We start from the raw sequence: 26,851 nt of genomic DNA, 5'->3' as shown, positions 1-26,851 counted from the left end.
TCTAGTCTTTTCTTTCCTGTTTTCTAACTGCTTTGTTTTGTTTGTAGTACATTGTAAAAAATATTCCTCAACATCATTTTTTAATTCTTCTACTGAGTTTTAAATTTATATTTTCAAGACTTTTTTAGTTTTATGGATATTTGTTTCTTGTTTTGTAATGAAGAAAAACTATTACTTTTTTACCTGAATAAATTAGTGGCAATTCTTTAAGTGTTCTCTCCTTTCATAGTCCCAGTTTCCAACATGGGTTGTCGGTATTTTTGTTTGCTTGTTTTGATTCTTTTATCCCAGATGTTCCTCAAACGCCTGGTGATCCTTGGCTCTCGGAACATGTTAAATAGGGAGACAAAGAAGCTGACTGGAAGTAGTTGGAGTAGGATTTGTTTACTGTGGCATTTCTGAAACTGTGTTGCTTTCTTGGGGACTCCAATATCACTGCCAAATCTTCTCATTTCCTTTCTGGAGATCATAAGCCTGGCAACCAATACTTCTGGCAGGGGAAAAGGAATGGGGTTTTAAATATTCTGAATATAAACGTTCACATCATACTCCTTATCAGTTAAGGCTATAGGGGATGGACTATAAATGGAAAAAGAGGATTTTAAAGGGGTACCATAGGCCTGAGGAAGGAATAAACTTGGATGGTGATACTCCTTCCCAAGTCTAGGATTCAGATCTTGCTGCAGGTGAGGTTGCATCCCACTGGATGGCAGAGAACATTGCTGGATTGCTCTAAGAGCCAGGCTGCAGTCATTAGGGAAGCAGGAAGCATCCTACTGGGGGTAGTCAGGCTGGGATATTGCTGGTAATGTGAACCTTCATCACTTGGAAAAGGTAAGAAGCTCAGTGGTGCCATTGTTCTGTAAGGCAGGGCAATGGGGATGATAAAGTTCCTCCTTCCCAACAATAAAGGCCAGGCGGTGGTGCCCAAGTGCCAGAACAATGGTGAACACAATGATTATAATGTGTGGCATGGCTGGAATGGCAGCCAAGTGGGACCAGATCTACAGAGGGTTATGGATATGGCTATTAGAACACAACATGTCTAAGGGAAAACTAGGTAGGTTACCAACAAGGTTATTACTCAGCTTCACCTTCAAAACAAGATGAAAGAAAGGAGGGTGAGGACAGTTGCTTCAATGAAAAATCATGATGTCTTTCTTCCTACCTGACTCCCACAGGGACTGCAGACCCACTGACACTTATCAGATGCCAAATATTCCTGCCAGCTCCCAGACCAGGCTGCTGGGTTCATGATCCTGTCTCGTGCCTCTCCCCCACACCCAAAAAGGCGGAATCCCTGGTTGTCTTACTTTGCTTCCTCCCATAAGCCCTCTTCCTCATTTTAGGTCCAGTCCCAATGTGGAGATCCTTGCTAGTGAGAGTCAACACCCTACTCACTTGCCAAGAACCGTAACACTCCCATTTTCCTGCTCCCCATACCTCCTATCTCAGAGTCCTTCTTCCTCAAGCCTGTGCCTTGCAGAATGGAACCCCAACCTCCATGTGCATAGATTCTCCTCTTCCTCCTCCTCCTCTAGTCCCTTCCACCACCAACCCTATGAGCACTGACTGGCTCCTAATTCGGGCAAATGTCCTTCCCACCACCAAAAATGTAGTGAAGCAACCCACTGTTTTAGTTAGAACTTGCAAACAAAGGAATTTATCCCACTTTCCTCTGCAAACTATACTACAGGGTAACCAAACAGCAGAAGGGGAGGGGGTGTTCTTTTGCAGTTAACAAAGGAATGATAGAATATTGCATGACACTTGATGAAAGAATACTATCACCTTATAGGTAATATTGCCCTCCAACAATTAAACAAATATCTGAATCTAAGTCTGTGGACCGAAAACAAGTTTAAAGAAAATACAAATCACAAAGAAATATGTTGAATTATATCAAAACAAATATAATCAGCAAAGTCTGGGAAACTACATGGCAGATATCCTGTTTTCTTCATAAATTAATTCCAAAGAAAAAATGGCAGAGGAGTAGGACTCTGCAATACATGGACTTCAACTGGATCTTGAAGTAAACTGTTTACAAAAACTAAAAATTTAATTAGAAAATTATTAATTTTTTCTGTGATAATGGTATGTGTTTTAAGGACTCATGAAAGAAGTATGTTAATGTCAATTTTAAAGTAGTATGGTGAGGCCCAAGTAGAATTATAGATGACATAAAATTAGCTATGAGTTGATAAGTGTTCAAACTGGGTACATAAGACTTCATTATTTATTCTACTTTGACATATGATTACAATTTTCCACAATAATTTAAAAAGATACATACTGGAATTCAACAAACCAATCACCACTTAAATTTAGTAATAGACTTTTTAAAGTTATCCTCCATCCAGACCTGAATGGTTGTAGTTAAGTATTAGAAAAACAGGGTTGGGGCTGTGCCTCAGTGGTGGAGCACTTGCCTGGCATGTGTGAAGCCCTGGGTTTGATCCTCAGCACCACATAAAAATAAATAAATAAGTAAATATCCATTGACAACTAAAAAGCTATTTAAAAAAAAAAAGTATTAGAAAACAAACTTTATTCTTATATGTGTTGATTTAAACACAACAATGGAGACTATACTAAAGTAAAAAAAATACATGAGGCTGATAATTCATTTCTAGCTCTTAATTTTTCAGCCTACATATTTAATACCTTCTGTTTAAAAGGCTGATTAGAACTCAAAATATATATGAATCAGTCACTATCTTGTCCGATCAGAGGGCCACTCATTTGGTCACGTAAAATCAAACTAATACTTCAATAGTCATCATATTTCAAAAAATTTTTCCTCTTTATTGAAACATAAACACATTTACAGCATGCAGTTTAACTTAAAATTATATGGTGTCATCCCAAACCAATTATCTTTGCATGTTTTTCAAGCACTGAAAATAAACCAACATATTCCACAGGTAGACTCAGACTCTCTTCTGTCACTTCATGTCAAATTCAGTCACATACAAATTGAGAGTTATGCACAGTAGTTAGTTTTCTTAAGTTAAACAAATAATTTAATTGATCACCATGAATAAATATTTTTGTTTCATTGAGTTTATCTTCTGAACCATTACTCAATACCATTCAGAATAATGTTAATATACCCAGTCGGGGGAAAAAAAAAAAAAAAAAGACTGCAAATTGAAATAAGTGTCAATATTCTAGATGTTCAGACATTTCCATTTGTGAGAATAAATGCTATATTTAATGACCTACCATAGCAAAAAGAACAGTCCACCGAAAACAATTTTTATGAAACTTCTGGCATACTTTATGAAAGTTTGAAATTATAAATAGAAAAGAACCATTAAGATATTTAAAAAACCTAACACTGTGTATTCTGAACCATATGCTAGTTACAATTCATTGTTTGTTACACAGCACCATACCCATGATACATTTTACAAAAATGAAACTACTGTGTTCAGACAAGAGGAAAAAAATTGTTTATATTGCCAAAGAAGCAAGTTTTTACTTGAAAACAAAATATAAATGTTTACGTGAAAGCAGCCAAATGTCTCTCCATTTAGAAAACTATCACCATAAAGAGGCTTGTAGCACTTTCTTTGTTAACTATAGTACTTATATCTTGCTGCACCAAGATTTCATCTCAATTTATGGAGTGTTTCTTTTAATTGATTCTAAAAGCAACAATCATTTTAAAGGCTGTAGACTACAACAGCAAGGATTTTTGACTGTTAAAAAAATAAATAAATAAATTTATCTTTCAAATCAAAATTATTATAAAAGTGGAAATTACAATAGTTAAGGAAATAGAAAAATAAGCCAATTATGATCTGAGTCTTCTGACTATGGCTCCAAATTTAATAATACAAATATCTGTGTATAAAACTTTTTCAAAAAGTTAATTCTGCCAGCCAGATCCTAATAACAGAACTCTCCAAGTTTCTCTACATTCACTGCAAATTTCTGCTAATGCAGTTGTAGTCATCCCCCACCACTGGTGAAGCAAACATTGAAATCTCTTTTCCTATTCTTTTTATAGTTCCCTAAAATAAACTGTTGACTTAGTTTAATGATCTGAGGAAGAAGTGGCAAAAATTGGTATACAGTTTTATATACATATATATATATACACACACACACACATATACATACATATATATGTGGATATATATATATACATGTACAAAATTATGGGCTATGGTCAACAATGTAATTTATTTGAGGATTATTAGTGACTTGCAAACAATTCAGTATTTTTAGACTAAAGAAATAAATTATAGTGTATGACTTAGTGTAGCAGGTTAAAAACAACTTAGAGATTGACTAAAATTTACCTCTATATCTTTAATTTCACTGTTTCTGTCCTGTTTGTTCACATTTTTTCCTCAATTTTCATAGGTTATAAATTTGGATTAGCCTATACAATAGCTAACAAAATAAAATCATTTAATTCTATAATATCTTAATTCATTTCACTATATTAAGTATGACAAATTGATACCTGTCCAATTCTTATATTAGTTAGCAGGTTCATCAGAATGAAGCAGGGTATTTTCATTCCATCAAGCTATGTTAAGCATAAAATGAGGATGGGAGATACAATTCCTTTTCCAAACTCCCTCTTAAACTGAGATTTGCTTGTGATATGTAAAATATTTCCATTCATTAACTGTGCAACAGGCATTTTGTGAGACAACAACCAAGTAGCTGTGCTCACTCAGTCTCAAATGCCTAGTTAGGGCAGTTGTAAGGTTTCAGTGCTCAAACAGCAATTTTCAAAAGCAAACTCCAGAGATAATGCAAATCATTTTAACCCTGATTTCACTTCAAGGGATTTTAAAATACAGTACTGACCTGATATATTTTGTGGGCATGTAGTGTTGGAAGTGGTAAAATATAAGACATTTAATCTAAAGATTCAATTTTCCCTAAAAAAAAAAAAAAAAAAAAAGGAAGACATTGTACTAAGAAGAGAAAAACAAGAAGCAGTAGCAACTAGGTAACTTACACAGAGACTCAAAACTAAACATACATTAAAAAAACCAAATTCAAAAAGCACAGTCCTACTAGATATAGTCAGCTTGGCACAGTGAAGACTAATTTAAGACATGAAAGACAAACTGTGTAATAAATAGGGCCACAGTTGTAAACTGTCATTTTCCCCTCCTAAGACATCAAAATTGCACTCTAGTTGTGTTGGGAAGCAGCAGAGTTTACAAGAAGAGTGGGTAGGAACAGCTGTACAGGCCAGGTATAATTTGTACATTTTAAAAAGTTATAGTTCTAAAATCCCAAGGGGGTAAAAGTGACAGTCACTGAATGACTGATACTATGTCCTCTTCATACTTCAATTACTTTCAACACCTGACAAGGAGAAAACAGAAAATTTTTAGGTTTACAAAACTCATGTTTGAGACAGTCATGAAGGAAATAAAATATGCCAACAGTTTATGAACATTTCAGCCAATAGCCTTGACCACTTTTTAAAAAATGGCAATATTAAATGATTTGACTTCTTCTTTAATTTCCTTAAGTGGAATTGTTTATGAACAGAATAATGTTTAAAAGTTCAGTCTTTTATGTTTTTTCCTCCTCAATAGAGCTACATTTGTTTAAAAATAGAAGGGTGGTTAATTTTTTAAGTAGTAGATAGTCATTAGTCCATTGTGTTTTCTTCCCCAGTACTAGGGGTGATCTGTCACTGAGCTACATGCCCAGCCCTTTTCATTTTTTATTTTGAGACAGACTCTTGCTAAGTTGCTGAGGCTAACCTTGAACTTGTGATCCTCCTGCCTCAGCCTCCTGAGTCACAGGGATTACAGGCATGCACCACCACACCTGGCCGGTTAGTGACATCCTTAAATCAAGGACCACTAACTAGTAACTAGTTGTCACACACATGGAAGCTATTAAAAAGAAAAATAGGGAGAGAGGAGTGGAGGGATAGGCATAAACAAAAACATAAATGGTAGGAAAAGTGACAATGAAATAAACAATGATAGTAGTATTTTTCTGGAGCCATCTTCATACTGAATTACTACTTACTTATATATTTAGTTAAAAAACTGTTCAAAGTGTGGTCCAAGACTGATTGGTATAAGAAACTAAGAACCACTATTCTTTGGACCAGCAATAAAACAAACGTATAAACAATGATACTGTTTTATATACTTTCAAGTCTTGAAAACCGGGATTAATTGGGTTACCTACCTCTGTCATGGGCTAAACTGCTGCACATGTGTTAAGATCAGCTACATTTATTTAACTATGACATAGTCCTGTCAAAAATGTTTACAATGAATCTAACCAATGCTTTTGATATACATTTCAATACACAGAAAATGGAATAGAAGAACAAGGCAAATACACCTAAAATAATCAGACACATTCTAGAAGGAAGTGTATACTCAGGATAATTGGCCTTCTCTCTTTAGTAAGTCAAAGTCATTAAGAAGGGGGGTGATTCTAAATTAGTAGAGACTTACGGGATAAAAAAAAGTACGAACAGTTCTGGACTATACACTGGTTTAGAAAAATCAGCTGTATAGGACAGCAAAATAAAAAAAATGGAGAGGGGCTAAGGGCACAGCTCAGTGGTAGAGCACTTGCTGAACATACAGAAAGCTCTGAGTTCCATCCTCAGCCCTGCAAAAATAAATAAAATAAATCCTAACATGGTATTAAACAATATTTTAAAAATTTTATTAGGTGTCACTGTGGTTATAATGAAAAAATAAAATTTTAGATTCATTAAATAGTTAAATCATGAATCCGTAATACATTTTTATGCTGAAGAATTTTTTAAAAAATCAAAATGGGAAAGAAATCAACCCAAAAAATTATTTGGCTCAAGTTCTTGAAAGTAAAAAGTCAGATTCAAACTTAGATGGAACCATAAGTCCACACTCTTTGTCTTTTAAACCTTACCCTGTGTGAGCAAACTTTATATTAAACTGTTGGAAATGTGAATCCTTCAGTATACCGCTTAATTCTTTACTCAAATTTAGGGACAGCATTACACAAAATGCCAAAAACAAAATGGATTAAGAGAAACCAATCTGACCATATTAAATCTACAGCATCTACATATCTAAGACTTATGAAGAATTAAAATTAGATTTCCTGCCATATTATGAAATACTAGGTAGCTATTAATTCATCAATCATGTTATAAAAAAAAAGTTCAAAATACACTGCCAAGTTAAAAAAACAGGCTACAAAGCAGCATATGCAGTAAAATTGGTGTAGCATGCTATTGGAGTAGTTATCAACAGTTTAAAATTTTAAATTCAAAAGTTATAACGTATAAATAAAGCTCTTGAAAGATATAATTTATTGGGTAGTTTCTCTGGAGACTTTTCTTCTATTTTGATAGTCTTTATCTTTCTCCAGGGAACAGATATTACTTATGGAAAAAGAACATAGAGATAACTCATAAAAAATGAAATATAAATGGACCGATAAATCATTGAGATGCTATTTTAATTAGAGCTTAAAAACTATTAACACTCAATGCCAGCAAAATTGCAACCAAAAAGTATACTTGACTTAATGATTTTGTGCATTCTTTCTAGGAAATAATGTGTTTATATGTATCGAAAGCCTTAAAAATATTCACACCTTGTAATTCCACTTCTGGCAATCTTCTGGAAATAATCTAAAAGATGAGGGAGTATAAAATGACGCTTTATACTTCAAATATAACATACAAAAATTTCATTTTGGAAAATAAAAAATATGGAAAATTTAGCATACTTTATTAAATTTCCAAGAAAAGGGAATAGTTATAAACCATGGCATGCTCACTAGAGAGAATACTAAGAACTATCACACATGACCCAATGTTAGGTTTAAAAACAGTAAGAACTCAAATTTGTATAGAATGATCTGAACTAAGAAAAAGACTAAAAGGAACCATACTAAGTTCCTTTTATAATCGCGTTAGGGAAAAATGACACGGATAATTAAAAAAAAAAAACAAAAAAACAAAAAGCCCATTTAACAACCAATGGCTCAACACTTCCATGTGCAGCTATGATTCAAAAGTCAGACAAACCTGTGAAGATGTGTAAATGTTTACACTTGTTTGCCTCCTCCTCCTCGTACAGCCACTGGCTGGCTATTCTGAACAAATGCACCTCCTCCACGAATTGCACTTGGATGAGTTGGAGAAGCTGCTGGATGTTGTCCAGGACGAATAGGTTTAGCTATTAAGAAAAACAAAGATGACTTAAAAAAAGCTTAACACATGACTGCAGTGACTGTTTAGGTCTCTTTTTCCTTCTGAAGAATTCCCACTATTTTCTGCCTTTTTGTTTCTTAACTTCTCTTTCACTTTCTGAATGAAACCTTTTCTCCAGAACCTGTACAATCCTTAGCCCCTTAAAACTCTTATTCCTGCAGCAATAATTACTCTGCAACATGAAATAAATGCTGATGGCTTATTTTCTTATAATACTCTTTTTGCTTTAATAATATTTATCTATAAAGTTTCTTGTATCCCTAACCATTCTTGCTTGCATATCTACTTGTAATTATCTACCTGTCCTAGTTATGTGGTCATTTCTCAATTTCTCTTTTCCTTCCTAACAGTGCCACCCTGGAGAGTTATAAATGAAAGACAAATATTATCATGACAAGACATAAAATTCAGATCATGTTCAAGTACACAAAAGCATTCAGACTTTAAAGTATTCAAGGCTTAAAGGTTTCAGTGTGTTCTACTAACCGATCTGTGCAGAATGCCCTCTTCTGGCCATATTTTTTGACCTGACTGCTTCCTTTATGCGATCTACTTCTTGCTGATAGCGTTTACGATCACGAGATGCATTTTCTTTAGCTTCTTTCAGTGCTGACTCCAAAGCTTTCACTCTCTCTGCTGTAGCTCTAAGTCGCTTCTCTAACTTAGGAAGTTCACAGCGAAGATCTGCATTATCACGTACCAACTAAAGGTACACCAACAAAATACAGATTCTAATTTTAACAAGATAGTTTAAGAAAATACAAGAATTTCATAATTACTCTTTAGAAAAGAAATAAATCTCCATTTTCTGTAAGATTTTCCATTTAGCTAGCTGAATTTAGGTAGCACCATGGAACATTGTAGACATTCATACCTATACACACATTTCTACCAAAGATATACTTTCATTTAATTTGGGGGAAGAATGGATTGTTCTTTTCTCCTACTAAGCCAAGACAATGAAGTACACATAGTGCTAGAGCATAGTAATTTCCTTGGTGTTTATACAATGAAATTAATATCCTTTTAGGCATACTAAAGCACAAGTAAACATAAACTTAGCATGCCTCTTAAGTATTGAAGGTAAGTTAAAATGTTTAACCTTATTCTGGTATAAATAGCAATAAAGTTAAAGAATGGAGTATGTTCAACTTTTTAATAGTAATTTAAAATCATTTATCAAGCTGTAATTTTAAAAATCAGGGAAAAATAGTAAGAATTATTTCCAAAAAAAATATATGGACTGCATCATTATTTCAGGTAGCAGGACAGTAAATGTAAAAAAGACCAAAAAAGGAGCTGATAATTCTATTTTAACTGCAAATATTCACCTACCAAAGATTTAAAAATTACTGTAACAAAATTAAGAAAACTGACAAACCTAAAACCTTACAGAGGAAACAAGAATACATGTTTTTACTGGCCTTGGCTGATAATAGGGTTATTAAAAATATTAACTCCCTAAAAGTCTTAGTGGTTTCTTTATAATCAATACAAAAATGGAAAAGCTCAGGGTATAAACTCTGAAAGATTAAAATACTTTCTATTCCTATATTTGATTCTCAGTATCTATTACCACAAAATAAACTATTACCTGTTTGTGTACTTTAGTGAGCTGTTCAAGATTATTTTCAAGAAAGGAGATTTTTTGCTTTTGAGCAGCACTGCCTCCAGTGTCATCAGAATCGATCTCAGCACTCTGAGAAAAAAAGATTGACGAATACTATGAAAAATCAAATACAAAATAAAAATAGAAAATAAAAACAAAAATAAAATACAAAAAAATCTAAGCCTATCTACACATACATTTACATGACAATGTAAAATTATTTCACTGATGAATAAAAAGACCCATTTCAGCATTATATTACCTTTTTAACTCGGGTAGCCAAGTCCTGAACAAAGAGCTTGCGCAGATTATGTAAAGTCTGAAGTTCTTTTGCCTTGAATTAAGAATAGCAATATTTTTGTAATTCAGTCTTTAAATTCAGGGGAAACACACACACACACACACACACACACACACACGCACTCACTCACTCTCTCTCTCTCACACTCCCCAATTCTACTTATTTTTACATTTTTCTTACCACTGTCTCTTCCAAACCCTTCAGGTCTTGTCTTGCTTGTTCTCGTCTATCTTGCATAACACTACAAGTGGAAGAATATATTTTTTCAACTTTGATTCTATAAATTCTAGTTTTATTTAACATAAGAGTTGAATCAAATATTTTGTGAAATAGATTATTAAGTCCAAATAAATGAAATATGCTTATATTTAAAGTTTATCCATTTTTTGTGTTTTTCAAAGAAATTTTTATATGCTTTATAACCTTTTTTTGGGGGGGACTACTATTGGGGATTGAACATGGGGCTTTACCACTGAGCCATTTTTATTTTTCATTTTGAGACAGGGTCTCCCCATATTGCTTGGGGACTTACTGAGTTGCTGTGGCTGAGATTACAGGTGTGTGTCATCATGCCCAGAACTTTATAATTTTTTAAATCTAAATCTTTTAAATCTATGCTTTACTAAGAAGTCTTCATGTAGCAGAATGAAATAAATGTGGCAGAATTCAAGTAAGTAATGGCTCAATTTTTTATTTTGAAATATGCCACATACATAGTATACTGTTACTTAACCAAAATGATACTGATTAACTGGTAATTAATAGAGATTATAAACTATCCAAGATTAACAGATTTTAAATTAAAACTATTCTTAGCAAAATTATGGCTGTAATCAGCAGAATATGTATAAAATCTTGTCTGAAACGAATGATGGTATAACAACCCCAACAGTAATTCACTGTAAATTTAAGAAATTCAAGATATGTGAAAAATTATAATCATAAGTTTTTCATTTGCTCAGACTCTGGAAAACTGAGTATTAACTCAATAAATGAGAAAAAGTCAACAGTGAAAACCTCTCTTTGAAAAGATATATGACAACAAAGAAATAGTAAGTAGATTGATAACAGAACTCTAAATCTTGACTACCACTGAAATATACCATTACTTTCACTTTTAGACATAAATCAACTCAGAAGACTAATGTTATCTACATAACATCTGCAGTTTTATTTTAAATGTTTTAATTACAACAATTACTCACGTAAGTTCATGTAGTTTTCTGCTCTTTTCCTGATCCGTAGCTTTCAGTTTCTCATGTTCTACTCTTAGACGTTCCTGCTCTAACATCATTTTCTGGTTTTGACTGACAAAAGAAAACAATACAAGTTCAATTTCAGTTTTCTGAAATCGTGATGTCATCATCATGGTTTTCTGAAATCTAAAATTATATAATTACTATTTTCAAAAAATCCAAGGTCTCCTTTGTTATTCCATTCCTCATGAGGGCAGAAAGGGGACATGCCTATAGAGTCACATGGTATTTTTCATATTTTGATTTGAAATAATGATTTTATTCTGCTTCTTGAATCCCTATTTCTGCTTCCACTAAGCATTAATACAAGACCCACATGTCCCAAATTTGTCATTTTGTTTTTATTTTACTATGGTTCCTACTTAAATGGCTGCAGACCTCTAATTTATAAAGTCTATGTATATGAAATTTATATGTATATGTAATTTATAAAGTCTATGGGTATGGAAGTAGGCAAAATGTATTCTAGATACACCAAGATGACAACTACTGAAATAATAGCATTTTAAAACCCAACATTCCCGGAAAGGCTTTTCTCAAATGACTCAGAAACTATCTATTTGCAATAATGAGTTTAACCTGGAATTTTTTTTTTTTTTTCTTTTCACTGAATATTTAGATAAAAAGGCCTAAATTTTCAAGAATTTGACCAGGAACATAGATGTTTTACTTACAAATGTAAAAATTCTTTATTTTTCAAGTAAAAAGGCTATATTGTCAGTTGGACTTTTTCTTCCTGTCTAAACAGCTACCATTTATGAATTAGTTTTATTCTAAGAAAGGAACAGTATAATACTTACTCTTGAAGATCAGTTATAAGTTTTTCCTTTGCCTCAACTTCATCTCTCAAACTACTGATTTGTTTTTGATGAGTTTCTCTGTGGCTCTGGATTTGTTGTTCAACAGCTTGCTAACATTTTCAGGGAAAAAAAAAAAGATATTAAAATGAGACTAACCAAAATTAATAATGATGGATTAAAGTCATTAGAACCCAATGTAACATTAGACTTGCCTTAACTTCATTTGCAGTCTGAACCTTATTTAAGTGCTCTTTTTCCATCTCATGAACTTTTTCTGTTTGGGTAAAGAAGAAAAGAATGAAATAAACCTTCTAGCTCCTCATTAAACCAAGGAACCAAATGGGTTGTGTTATAGTTTTCTTAGCAGTTCTCTCCAACTTCAATGACATATTATGTAGTACACTTAGTTACATCCACTGTACTGATAATATAGAAGGGAAATGAGATAGCATCTCAGTCCCCTGTGTTAAGATTTACATACATACAAATGCACATACATACCCTCTCTCTCTTCTTTGTGGGATATTTCTAGATTGGCTATTTATATAATTCTAACATAATTTTAAAAATATTTCAAAGCCATGATTTGCTTATCATTTCAAGTTATCCATATTCCTATCATTTTCAGTGTGACTATAAGTATATGATAATTACATTAAAGTAAGAAAGGAATAATACAGATATAACTCATAGATAATTGGAAGCTAATACCTTGTGCTCGGAGCTGGACTAGTTCTTCACTGAGACAATCGACAGATTCTTCCAGCTGTCTTTTCTTTTGCTCCACGTTTTGAAGGTATTCAGTCAATGACTTAATTTTGGCTTCATGCTTTTGGAAAAAAAAATCTTGATATGAAGCGGAAAAACTATCTCATGCACACATTTTGTTGTTAAGAATATTCAAAAGGAAACAAGTTTTACTAACATATGTAAATATATGATAAATTTGAAGGTTATTTCATCCTAGAATGTTCAGGTGCCAGATTAAAAATGTTTAAGAATTTAATCAATTCATTGGTCACCTGTTTAGCTTATGCCACTTGTAAACTAAAGCAATGAAAGACTGCAATGTAATATTCTTATCATTACCACCATCTAACATTTCTGCTTCCCTCTGTGAATAATTCCTATCTTTGGTGAATGACCCCATTACTCAGCACGCAAGCTGGAAAACTGGTCCCCTGCAATCTTGCCCATCCTGAAATTCTTCTAGTCTTCAATAGTCACAACAGAGTATCTTTAAATATATTTATCGTATGTACATGTTGGCAAATATAAACCAGTTAAATTATTCCAGTTATTATATTGTAGTGAGACAAGGTAAACAACTTGACTAAGTTTCTGATTTAGTTACTGACAATAACCTACAGAAGCACAAGTTTCTGTCCTTTATAATATAATACAATTTGTAGCTGGTTGTTTAAAAAAATAAAGAAATTTAGTTCTGTAATATGTACCTGAGAGATACGAAGCTGGCATGCTGCTAACTCCTTTTCGTTTTCTTCCATTTTTTTGTTGCTCTCAGTTTGTGTGCTTTCTAATTGTTTGCAGCGTTTCACCATAGTTTTTACTTCTGACTTCATTTTGCTAATGTACAGTCTTGCAACAGTGAACTCTTCATCTATCATGCCAGTTCCCTCAGGTTGCTGTGAGAAAAAAAGTGAAATAAAGCATTAAAGTCTGCAATTTTTAAATTACTCTTTTAATAAAGGATAAGAGCTTACTTTGTTCCTTCCTACTTTGAAGTTTGAAATAATGTTAATATATGCCTATAAAGGATAAAAAATGAATATAAATGTAAACACACTCATATGCCTCTTTCAATTTCTGGGTTTCCTCTTTTGTAAAATTATTAATGTGCAACTTCAGTTTAAAACTTTAAAACTTAGGTGACAGGGAAAGGAAAACTTTTAAGCTCAACAAGGAGGAACTGTGGTCACTGTACATTCTGTAATTTTTATATGTTTTATTACAAATAAGTAATCAGTGGCAAAATTATGAGTGGAACTTGGAAAGGAAGAAATAAATTTTTTTTTTTCATGTTTTGGATTTTTTTTTTTGTTGATGCTATGAAAGTCAAGAAAAACTCCTGGAACTAATAAGCCAAAGTTGCAGGATACAAAGTTAATGTATAAAAGTCAGTCATTTTCAATACATCAACAATGAATAATTGGAATTTGAAATAAAAAAACACAGTGTCATTTTCATTAGCAACAAAGGAAAAGAAAAAACAAGGTAATACTGAGTGTTTAAGTCTAACATAGTATGTAGAAGATCTACATATGGAAACCCCAAACACTGATGAAAGAATGTAATTCCCATCAAAATCACAGAAAGTTATTTTGTGGATATTGACTGACTGACTCTGAAATACTCCAAATAGTCAACAGAATGCTAAAGAACAAAGACTGACAAAGATTTACTCTAAAGTTATAATAATCAAGATAGTATAGTAGTCTCCCTTATCCTAGGGGGATAAATTCTAAAAATGTTCCACACATGCTTGAAACCAGACAGTACTTAATTTTATACGTGCCGTGTTTTTTGCTATAAATACATACCTATGATAAAGTTTAATAAAGTTTTATAAAGTAGGCATAGTAAGAGAATGACAATAGTAAAATAACAATTATAATTATATACTGTAAAAAGTTACTGAAAATTTATGGTTTAGTTCTGGAATTTTTTACTTAATATTTTCAGATTATGGAAAGTAAAACCAGGAAAGAGGAGAGGAGACTATATAGTACTGACAAAAGAAAAGATAGTTGGGTCAATGGAACAGAGAGAACACAGGAACAGTCCCACACAAATATAGTCATCAAGATTTCTGACAACGGATAGTCTTTTTAACAAATGGTGCTGTAACAACACATCCACGTGTAAAATAATGAATCCTGATGCAGATATTATACCTTTCAAAAAACTTAACTCCAAATGGATCACATCCCTACACGTAAATGCAAAACTAAAAAAATTTTAGAAGATAACAAAAGAGAAAATCTAGGTGATCCTGGGTTGGGGGATAAATTTTTAAACATAATACCAAAAATGCAATCCATGAAAGAAAAAGTGTTAATTTGGAATTCATTAAAATTAAAAATGTCTGCTCTGTAAAAGACACTGTTCAGAGAAGTAAGATAAACCACAGATTTGAGAACTATTATAAAACTCTGTTTCATAAAGGACTCACATCCAAAATGTACAAAGAGCTCTTAAAATTCAAGAACACAAATAACCCAATTGCAAACTAAAACAGCAATAACTGGGCTGAGGAGATAGCTCAGCTGGTAGAGTGCTTGCCTCGCAAGCACAAGGCCCTGAGTTCGATCCCCAGTACCGCAAAAAAAATAAAAAAATAAAAAATAAATAAAAAATAAATAAATAAATAAATAAAACAGCAATAACCTAACACTATTTAGAAAATGGCTAATATCCAAAAACCTGATATCAAATGATGGAGAGGACGTGAAACAAGAACTCAATTAATTGCTGGAAGGAAAGCAAAATGCTACAGTCACTTCAGAAGACACTTTTAGAAGACACTTCAGGAGTTTCTTAAACACATGATCTAGCAATCACACACCTAGATATTATTATCTAAATGAATTGAGAACCTTGTCCTTAGAAAACCCTGCACATGAATGTTTATGGCAGCCTTATTCATAACTGCCAAAAAGTAGAAGCCACTGAGTAGGTGAATGGATATTATTCATAAAATGCAGCATTATTCAATAATAAAAGAAATGAACTACTTAGGAATGAAAAGACATGAGTCATAATGCATATTGCTAAATGAAAGTTAATTTGAAAAGCTTATGATGTGATTACAAGTATATAATATTTTGGAAATGAGAAACACCATAGAGATAAAAATGAACTCCAGATAAATGAACTCCAGGGGGTTGGGGGTAGGGATGAATATATAAAGCATGGGGGATTTTTTAGGGTAGTGAAAGTATTCTGTTAAATACTGTAATGATGGAGCTATACTATGCAATTTTAAAATTCATACAAATGTAAAACATAAAGACTAAACTATAATGTGAAAAAACAAAAATGAAGAGGTTAACAGAAAAAGAATTCTGTATAAATGACATAATTACTGAGGATTCTCATTTTTTTTTTTTTTCTTTCTTTTTATCCACGTACCTATTTCCAAGACTAACATTCAAAATGCTATAAATGGCATAGTGAAAAAAGCAGTCTAATAGTCAGGGAAACTATACTCTATTCCTGGCTCTGCCACTAAACATACACCATTTCTATTCTTTATTTTCTCTAACTTTATCATTTTTTTCACTTAGATTGTGATTACTTGAACATAAAATGGACTTTTCTTTTACAGAAGTAGGTTAATCTGCAAAGCAAATTTTGAACCACACCCTTCTAGCGTTCAATGATATGAAGTCAATCTTTTCCATTCCCCAAGTTTCTACCTATCTCTATATCTCATATAACTTCACCATAAACAGGATAAGGCAGAATGTTCCGACTGATGATGAAGAAGTTAAAATTAAGTCACCCAGTAAGTAACAATACCTTTCTTTTGTTTCAAAGGTGAGTCAACATGAAGAAATGACCTGATATGAAAAGGGTCACATGAATCCTTGCCTTATTAACAAACGTCAACTTTAAACAGTAAACCAATGGAAAGAATGTGTGCTCCATATTAAAAACTTCAAATTCTAACTCCTGCTAAACCTGGCTTCCTTGTAGGCTCTCACTAAAAACTCAAGTACAAGCTCATTCTCTGTTATTATAATTAGTTTTTTTTTGCGGGGGCAGGGGTACTGGGGATTGAACTCAGGGCACTTAACCACTGGACCATATCGTTAGCCCCTGGGTTTTATGTATTTTATTTAGAGACAGGGTCTCCCTAGGTTGCTTAGCACCTCACTAAATTACTGAGGCTGGCTTTGAATTCATGATCTGCCTACCTCAACCTCATGAGCTGCTGGGATTACAGGCATATAATTAGGTTTTAATCAAAAAAGTAAAGTCCAAGGAATAACTACTACAACATACAAATTTTTCATATTATATGCATATTTTTGTACTTAAAAAAGATAGGAGCCACATGCAGTACTCACACCTGTAATCCCAGTAAGCTGAGAGACTGAGGCAAGAGGATTCCAAGTTCAATGTCAGCCTGAGCAAATTAGCAAGACTGTCTCTATACAAAAGGGATTGGAGGTGTAGCTCAGTGGTAGAGTATCACTGGGTTCAATCCCCAGTACCGAAAACAAAACCAACAAAAGATTATTTTAAGAGGGTAAAAGGGCATGAAGTATGGCAGATTTTTTTAAAATGATAACTCTTGGGGGGAGGGATGGGAACTGAAATCAAATTGTCTCCATGTATGATTTTGTCAAAATGAACCCAAGTATGATATATAATTATAATACTCAAATTTTAAAAAGATAACTCTAGAGTTCATTATTATTCTCTTGATTATTGTATATTTGAAATATTTCATACTATAAATTTTTTTAGAAGACTGAAACACTCATCTACTTTTATTTAAAGCAACCATAGTTTCTTCCCTGAGCAATCTTTACTGTTGCTCCAATTAAATACTTCCACATATGACAATTCATTAAGATTGATTTCTAAGTGTGAAATCCTTAATAGTTGAAGAAAAAGTCAAACGTGAGGTTCAATAAGTGTTACTTACTGCAGATTTTATTTGGATAATCCCATTCTCTCTTTCTTTTCCTATCTATTTAAAATGAAGTTAATACCATCTACAACCTGTGGCTGTTATGAGGATATGAATGGGTATGAAAAGAATGTAAAACTTAAGCAGTAAACAAAAGTATGAGTTATATACAGATTATACTTAATACTTAGCTCTTGTATTTACCTTTACATCATTATTCCCCACAGCAATTCCTATTTCTGCAAGGTCTTTCAGTAAAGATGCCATCATCTCAGCTGCTCGTTTCTTCTGGTGGTTGGTCATTTCCTTAAGTTTCTGAAGCTCAGCGTCTATACTTGCTAAAGTTGCCTAACAGAACCAAAAATAAAGAGTATAGTTAAACTAGTAAATAAAAATTCAATTCAAATATTCACAGGTATTTCAAGTTTTTCACCTAGTTCTTACTAAACCATGTATTTTCTGCTTTCATGTTCTTAAACTATCTACTGAATTCTGAGCCAGCTCCTATCTCAAGCTTAATATGTATTTAGACTTCATAAACTATGTCATAAAGTAGCTATATTATATCCCACTGAGACCAAGTAGTTGCTGTTAAATTCACTAGATTTTTGAGATTAAATGTTTTCTGCCTAGAAATGAGACACATCAAAATTAATTGGGTATGATCATCTCTACTAAATTATATTTTAATCTTTGGAAATAACATCTGAACAAACTAATGTTTTCTGTATGGTTCATGTGCTCTCTTCATCCATTCTCTATATATTTACAACTGAAAAGAGTACACTTGATGATAATTATTACTACCTTTTTTTTTGCAGTGCTGGGTATCAATCACAGGGTCTTATGTACGGTAGGCAAGTACTTTACCACTGCACTACATCCCTATCCCGTGTATTATTACTTTTGATACTATGATGCAATTTAATAGGTGTTAGTAATGAAGTAATTGTACTATTTGATTTTAATACCAAATATTGAAAATTATAACCCATTTTGGCTCACTTTAAAGCTATTGTATCACAAATCAGATGATGCACTTTTAATGCAACTTAATGATTTTTAGTCAATATATTTTAGTAATGATACCATCATCTCAGTTGCTCATTTCTTCTGGTGGCTGGTATTCTAAAGTTTCTGAATATCAATACAATGTATGTTCATCCACTTTCATCTACTTTATGATACCAGTTTTCTTGAAAGTGTCATAATATAGTATGCTTCTACTATAAATGTTTAAATTGCCTGACATTTTCTCTATCAAACTATCATTAGTTTATTGCTTAAGCATATAAAATGATGCTAAGCACTAGGGGTTTCTAACTATGTAATGCTGATTTTAGCTCCACATTTGAAACACAATTACCACTGTTCTAAAAGACTGAAACCAGTAGACAAGGACTAACTTACAAAGTTCAAAGAAACTTCTGATGTTCTACCAAATAACAATTAGGTTTCTTAATATTAAATCAACTCAGGAAGATTTAAAATGATGTCTTAAATCTCTGTGGTATTAAAGTATAACTTCAAGTCAACAGTTACTTTGGAGATTAAGAAGGGACAATGAACTTATCAGGAGCAGGAAACCTTTTAAAAGTGCTATTTTGTACTGTTCATAAACAGGGAATTAACTGGTGAGTACTGATCCTGAGTACAAGTCTAGGTGCTGACTTCTAAACAAGAAGCTAGCATTAACAACAAAACATAAGAAGACAGCTCATTAATGGTGATGCTGAAACAATTAAAGCTGCATACTATTCCTGGCATTACTATTAAAGGTTGACAATTCTATTCCACCACAACAAGTAAACACCTCCATCTACTGGAAAACCACATGAAAGATTCTAATACATTGTGCTGGGAAGGCATAGGTAGTGAGTATATAATTGTGAACAAAAAGGTAAATTATGCAAAGCTATATATCCTTATGACTACTCCAAAGAATTCACTTAGATAGCATTTTATTTTATGTACATGTCTGTATTTGCAGTTTGAAAAATCATTTAATAGCTTAATTAAAAAAATAGATTTATCTCCCCCTTCAGCATGTGGAATATCATTAAGAAGAGTCAACATTTTTAAAAACAGAATTTAAATTACATACCAATAGACCTTTAGGAACCCGAAGGATATTCCACCTTCTCTACCTATACCTCTAAGGCTTCACAAACAGGGGGAACGAAAGTTGAGAACCTTAATAATTGATGCTTTTGATCTTAGGTTAAGATAGAAGTTACTTCAGTCATTGTAAAATGAATATTGTACTAAAGTTTTAAGAAAGAAAATAATAAATAATGATACCCTACCGATTTCTGATTCAATTCATCACTGAGCAGCTCATATTCCTTTGTTTTGTCTTCAACTTCCTGAGACTTCTGATCATAATTGACAGCAAGTTCCTCTAAGGCCTGTAAAACTTCTTTTACTTCTTCCTTAGAGGCATCATTTTCTGCTTGAAGGCGATTCAGTTCAGCTTGCATATTATCTTGATCCCTTCTGGTAGATGCTAAAAGCTATACAAAAGAGTAAAGTATCTATTTGCATTGAAAAGAACATAGGTTAAAAAAAAAAATCTATTTGCTTCGTAACTGCTAAGCACAAGGGAAATGAAATGTGAATGCTAGTAAGCACGTCAACATTTATTAATTTAACAAATTTATTGAATGTCTACTACGTACAGACACTTTGCTAGACACTGTGGCAAACAGGAAGGTAGATATAAAAATAAAGACACTGGCTCTGAGGAATTCAGTAGGAGAAGACAATCGCATAAATAGGTGCAATACAAGATGGAAAGAGTAATGGAACAAATAAAAGTGCTTGATAGCATAGGAAAGGGGAATATTTCTAGAGGAAATTTATGGAAAAGTTGGCTAAGGATAGGTAGATTTAAGTCAAGTGCAAATCAGAATTAAAAGCAGACAAAGGCATTCTAAACTTTAGAACAGACACAAGAAGTTATATACTCAGAAGTATTACTTAAAAGTTTAAAGACTTGCTTTGGGTAAACAAGGGCGACCATCTGTGCCATGCTCAGAGAACCATGCTATCAGCATATAAAAATTTAACTAGAAGGAGGACAAGAGACAGGAAAATACTACAACTATGCAAATAAGTGGTTTTTCATTAGACATCTGGAAACGTATATGAGTGTTTTGGAGTTGTCTGCATGCTGGGGACTGAACCTAGACCTTTGGTAGGAAAGCACTATACTACTGAGTTACATCCCTATCCTTGTGGGAGTGTCAACAATGGAGTAAATAGCATTTAGAAATAGGAGCCAGGGATGCTAAATGTCCTATATAATGCACAAGACAAAAAAAATTATCCAACCCAACATGTCAAATGCCACTTTGAGAAACAATGCTATAGTTGAAATAAGCATAAAAATGAACTGACCAGATACATTAAATTTTCAATCACCCACAAAAAGTCATATTCAAAATAAAATGCTTTAGATGTGTACCTTGGTTTAAATGAATGAGTGAATATAAAAAATTGTGTTTTATACATTTGTTTACTCATATACTTTTTATTGCAGGAGAATAAAAAGATAAACAACAATGAACTTTCAACACAAAGTGGAAGAAATTAAAACAACACAACAGATGTTTACTAAAGAATGAATATTTTTTAAAAGATATCTACTCTCCAGGTTAGAAGAAACCCGAACTTCAAAACATGATCTTTTTTGTTCTTAATATTTTTTTAGTTGTCAACAGGTCTTTTATTTTATTTATTTATATGTGGTGCTGAGTATTGAATCCAGGGCCTCACACATGCCAGGCGAGTGTTCTACCACTGAGCCACAACTCCAGCCCCCAAAATATGATCTTTAATATAGCACAGCTCTGTAATTCCTTTATCTTTTACATTTAAAGGATAAATACCAACTGTAAAGTTTTTCTGGAAGCATTATGAAGGTATTCAACTCACCTCTTCCTGATCTAACATTTGTGTCTTCAGTTTCTCTACCAGTTGGCTCTGCTGGTTGATTTCTTCATCCTAAAATTTTAAAAGTATCCTGTTAACAAAGTACCTTATAACCTGCTTCTATTTCCCAGTATAAACTTTAAAATGAATTTCCCCTCAAAATATTTTAAAATCATCTCTCCAAATTCAACACTTATGTCTTAAGAAAATTTTGAAACAGAAGAAATTCCTTTCAATCACTGATATAAAAGTCATTCATTAAGTACTTTAAATATCTAAAAAAACGAAGTGTTGAAAGTTTTTATTGAAAATGGTCATGTAGCCACTTCACACATGCCATCTGTTTAAAATACATAAAAAATACTCTGTGTGTATGTGTGTGAAGGGAGATACTGAGGACTGAACCCAGAGAGTACTCTACCTCTGAACTATCCCTCAGCTCTTTATTTTTATTTTGAGACCGTGTCTCACACAACTTCTGAGGCAGACCTCAAATTTAAAATCCTCCTACCTCAGCCTCTGAGTCACAAGCATGTACCATCACACCTGGTTGTTAACACAGTTTTTTTAAGGTTAAAAGAAATCAACGAGTGTGTGTAAATATAATAAAGATCCCTAATACTGAAATTTGAAAAATCAGAATAAGGTATCTATGCCAATAATATTCTGCAACAAAAAAGTTCTAAAATGAACAATGCCTACCTTGTCATCAAGTTGTTTATACAATTTAGCAATTTCTTCTTCACACTTTCTTCTTTCACCATCAGTAAAACTTCCAGTAACTCCAATTGTGGCTGCTGGTTTATCATTGGTAATAGTTATATCCTTATCTACTGCAAAAGCTTCCAAGTTGGCTTTCTCTTTGTCAAACTGTTCATCAACAGGCACTGTCTCCCCTAAAACGAGACAATGAAATGGTTAATGAAACTCTCCATAACTAAAATTAATTTTAATTTTATTCATTTTTACTATCCTTCTCAACTGTACATTTTCAAATAACATGTCTTTAAGTTCACATATTCTTTCTTTTGCTTTGGTCAATTCTGCTGCTGGGTGTTCCCCATTGCTTTTTTTCATTGTTGTATTTTTCAGATCTAGGATTTCTGGCTGACTTAAAAAAATTATTACTAAATCTGCTAAATTTCTATTCTGGTCACTTAACTGTTTTCATCTTTTCATTGGACTAACTCTCTGTATTTTCCTGAAATTCCCATAGCTTCCTTATGGGTTAATTCAAATTCTTTATCAGGTAGCTCCTATCTCCCTTTCCTCCTTCCTTTCTTCCCTCCTTTTCTTTTTTCCTCCCCACCTTTCCCTTCTTATCCCTTCACTCTCTTCAGTACTGGGGACTGAACTCAGGGGCTTCACTGTGCTTCAGTCCCAGCCCTCTAACTAGTTGCCCAAGCTGGCCTCAAACTGGTAATCCTCCTGCCTCAGACTCTCAAATTGCCAGGATTACAAACATTCACTACCACACTCAGCATATCTACATTTCTTTAGGATTAGTCACCAGCACTTATTTTATCCCTATGGTGATGCCACCTTTCCCTGAATGTTCTTGACTCTTATGGTTAGGCTTTGAAGCACATGACATAGCTACTTATTCTAGTCATTGCAGACTGGGCTCATCTGGGAAGGCTCTTCAACTGTCAGCCCACCCAGAAATTCTGTGCAGGCTATATGGCATAACTCTATATAGCCTGGGACCACTAGGATGGTGTAGTGCTGGGGCATGCAGGAGTTTACATGTTGCTGAGGGCTGTCCAGAGTCTGGCCGTTTCCACCTGACACTGAAATGATCCAAAGGCTCAATCAGTACATAACTCCTTGGAGTCAGGGACAGTGGAAGCCTGGCTAGTGCTGGATTTTAATGTGGTGGACCCAGTATTGAGGTCCACTGAAAAATTCTGTGCTCACTTCCTTCTCTTTCTTCTAAATACTCTGGTAAGCGGGGCTGGGAAAGAGGAAAACAGGGGTAAGATAAAAGTGTCCTTTCTATCTTCTTCAATCAATCTTTTTGTAGTTTTATATTATAAACAGGTATTATGATTTCATACCTGATTTCTTAACTCTTGTGATATTTTCTTGTTGGACAGTTATTCAGATTCATGGTTCTGCCAAGGATGACTGCTAGCATCCTATGTTACCCCTGGCTTTGTTCCTCCTACTCAGTTTTAGCAGCTATTAGCAACTTTCCTCTCTGTTCAATCCCTGAGATTCTAATATCTAGAAATAACTTTGACTCTCCCCCATTCTTCAAAATTCAATAATGAAATCATGTCACTTTATTGCCTCCACCCTTATCTAGACACCTTGCTAGGTTGTGACTTTCTTATTGGTATCTGTGACTATATAATTACTATTTCAGGTAAAACCAAAATTTAATGTAAAAGGTTTTTTTCCCTATTTATTTGAAGACCCCTAAATGTTCTGAAACCTAAAATGGATATGCTTTGTCATTTTTATTTACAATTCATGTCAAAATCTCAAGTTTATAAAATAGCTCTAAATCTGTATTAAAAAAACTTTAGATAAATTCTGAGGTTATTACCATTACGCCATCGGTTGAGTTCATTTTCAAGCCACTGAATGGTGTTCCTCAGAGTCTTATTTTTTTCTTTTTCTTTCTCATACTTCTTTTTCCACTGTTCTGCAGTTAACTCTACATTGACACAAACTGTATTCTTAATTGTTTTGGCCCTAAAAGATGTAATTGGAGGGAAAAAAGGACATGACTGAAATTATTTCTATGTAATATGTTTATATGGTTAAGTAACACTTAAAACTGTCCTGTTAACATGTGTTCTCTCAGTCTAAACACTAAAAACTATAAGATGGAGTGCTTATTCTATTCACAACACAAATAATTTGAACCAGTCCCAATATTATCAACAGTTAAAAAAAAATCAGCTACCCACTAAAGATAAAAAATAAATATTTTCAATTGATTTGCATAGCTAAATTTAAAGAGTAAATTATCACGGAAGGTCAAAGATAGGTCACTACTATTGATTTTCCCGAGACTAAACTTCTTATAGATTATTTGAACCTGTCAGGCATGTCAACAAGCTTAACAAAGGATTATATTTGTTGGGCTTTAACTTTATTATATGCTTCATATGCTCATTTTCACTAATGGTGAATTAAAATTGCTCACATAAATTTGGCTAAAGACTTTAAATGTGCATGAAATTTAACTCAAACGTACGCAGTCTAAATAAAATGTAGACCTAGTTTGTATGGTCTCTCGATTAAAAAGCAGTGTCTAGCAAACCAACAATATGCACTGATTTAATATTAGCTATCTGACAGAAATAAATTTAAAGAACAAAGGGTTTATCTATATTTAGACCTTATATTTCTTAACCACAAACCTTTGACCAAAGAGGAGTGTAGATTTTGTCTCAGACTCATTATATGATGATGGAGAACAGCAAATAACAATAGTGGTTCTACAGTTGCCACCTAATGAATCTTGAAGAATTCTTGTCATTTTACTATCTCGATATGGAACATACGTCTACATTCAAAAACAGAAAAAGAAAGCACAGGATATTGATGGGTTTTTGTATAATAAAAATGTTATATAAATATACTACTCTAAATTGTTATGGGGCGCAACTTAAGAACAGACCAATCACCACTGAGAAGTCCAAATTTGAGAGTCTTTATTAAGCCAGCCGGCTGACTGTCTCACACAATGCCCCAAAAAATGGCTATTGGGAGAACAACCCCAACCACAGGGTTGTAGGGGTTCTTATACCAAAAATCACATTAATCATAAGTGTCTGTTGCTATGATTCGAAATTACACATTAACATCAAGAGATCATCGACAGAGGGGAAAGTGGGTCAAACTGACCCTTACCTAGGTACAAACTAAAGAATGGTTGCTAACACAATTACCACACAATTACTGTTTACATGGTACATTGTTTAGGAGCAATAGGAATCAAAAGAGAGCAATTCTTTACTATATAGGAGTTACCATTGTATATTATTAAACATGTCACACTAAGTAACTGATGATGGGTACAGAGGCGGGTGTTCCCATGGGAGAAGCTTATTTCCTACATAACATGGAGTCTCAGAGCAAAATGGAGTCTGTTTAGTCATTTCCCTTAGAGTCTGGCCTATAACATTCTCATGGAGTCAGATCTGTCAGCCCATCACAAAATAATTAATCAGTTATTTTAACTGATTGATATTAAGATGGGAACTAGGAAATGCACACTAATAATTTAAATTATTAAAAGATGACTACATTACACATACTAATTTTCTCTCACTCTCATACACACATCTATAGTTAGATAATTCCCCATAAAAGGAGAAAATTAAAAATATGTATACTCACACTACCCTCAGCCAAAGCAGAAATGACATTTCCAAGAGCAGAAAGTGACTTGTTAATGTTCTTAGCTTCATCCAGCACAGCACCTTCAGCTCCAGTTTTACTAACCTATAAATAAGATCCAAAATAATGTTGAAAATAATGAAACAAAATTATAAGTCGAAGATGATATTCTTTGAATTTCCACAAAACTCACAGAGGTCATCAGAAACCAGAAGAAAAGAGAAAAAAAATGAAAGATTCATGATCCTGTTTATCAACCTTTTGAATGACAAACATTCAAAAGGAAAGAAAATAAGCAGAGTGAACCCTTTGTATCCATGGATCCAGCCAAATAAGGATGGAAAATACTAAAAAAAAAAAAAAAAAAACAAAAAAAAACTCATTTACTGAACACATACAAAAGTTTCTTTTTTCCCTGTCATTCCCTAAACAAAATTTAAAAAAAAATTTATTCAGCATTTACACTGTTACGTATTATAAGTAATTTAGAAATTATTTAATGTATATAGCAGGACATGCATAGGTCATATGCAAATACTAAGCCATTTTATATAAGGAACTTGGGTAGCTGAGGATTTGGGTATGGGGGCTGGGTGGCTTCTGAAAAAAATCCCCACAGACACTGAGGGACAACTATAGGATGAAACCAGAAAGGACTAAGGGACTAGATTGAATGGCCAATACAGATAAAATAAATGGCAAAATTAGGAAAG

General features: G+C 33.2%; 1 protein-coding gene across 2 annotated transcripts in view; it reads right to left on the bottom strand.

Moving 5' to 3' along the window:
- Window positions 1-2,782: 2,782 nt before the first annotated feature.
- Window positions 2,783-26,851, bottom strand: part of KIF5B (kinesin family member 5B) — a 42,182-nt gene continuing 18,113 nt past the window's right edge. For both annotated transcript variants that reach the window (XM_079107443.1, XM_079107444.1), the window contains exons 9-26: window positions 26,139-26,243; window positions 25,157-25,302; window positions 24,334-24,482; window positions 22,485-22,678; window positions 21,786-21,854; window positions 20,156-20,362; window positions 18,054-18,197; window positions 13,645-13,833; window positions 12,899-13,016; window positions 12,396-12,461; window positions 12,188-12,293; window positions 11,337-11,438; window positions 10,312-10,372; window positions 10,093-10,164; window positions 9,816-9,920; window positions 8,708-8,924; window positions 8,036-8,186; window positions 2,783-5,343 (exon numbers count right to left, since the gene is read on the bottom strand). In XM_079107443.1, coding sequence (XP_078963569.1) covers window positions 8,056-8,186; window positions 8,708-8,924; window positions 9,816-9,920; window positions 10,093-10,164; window positions 10,312-10,372; window positions 11,337-11,438; window positions 12,188-12,293; window positions 12,396-12,461; window positions 12,899-13,016; window positions 13,645-13,833; window positions 18,054-18,197; window positions 20,156-20,362; window positions 21,786-21,854; window positions 22,485-22,678; window positions 24,334-24,482; window positions 25,157-25,302; window positions 26,139-26,243 — 2,181 coding nt within the window. In that variant the 3' untranslated portion in view covers window positions 2,783-5,343; window positions 8,036-8,055. The remainder of the gene's footprint in view (window positions 5,344-8,035; window positions 8,187-8,707; window positions 8,925-9,815; window positions 9,921-10,092; window positions 10,165-10,311; window positions 10,373-11,336; window positions 11,439-12,187; window positions 12,294-12,395; window positions 12,462-12,898; window positions 13,017-13,644; window positions 13,834-18,053; window positions 18,198-20,155; window positions 20,363-21,785; window positions 21,855-22,484; window positions 22,679-24,333; window positions 24,483-25,156; window positions 25,303-26,138; window positions 26,244-26,851) is intronic.

The sequence above is a fragment of the Sciurus vulgaris genome, assembly GCF_902686455.1.
Source record: "Sciurus vulgaris genome assembly, chromosome: 12".
NCBI lineage: Eukaryota > Metazoa > Chordata > Mammalia > Rodentia > Sciuridae > Sciurus > Sciurus vulgaris.
The sequence above is the reverse complement of the archived record's forward strand: the minus strand, read 5'-3'. Positions and strand labels throughout refer to the sequence as shown.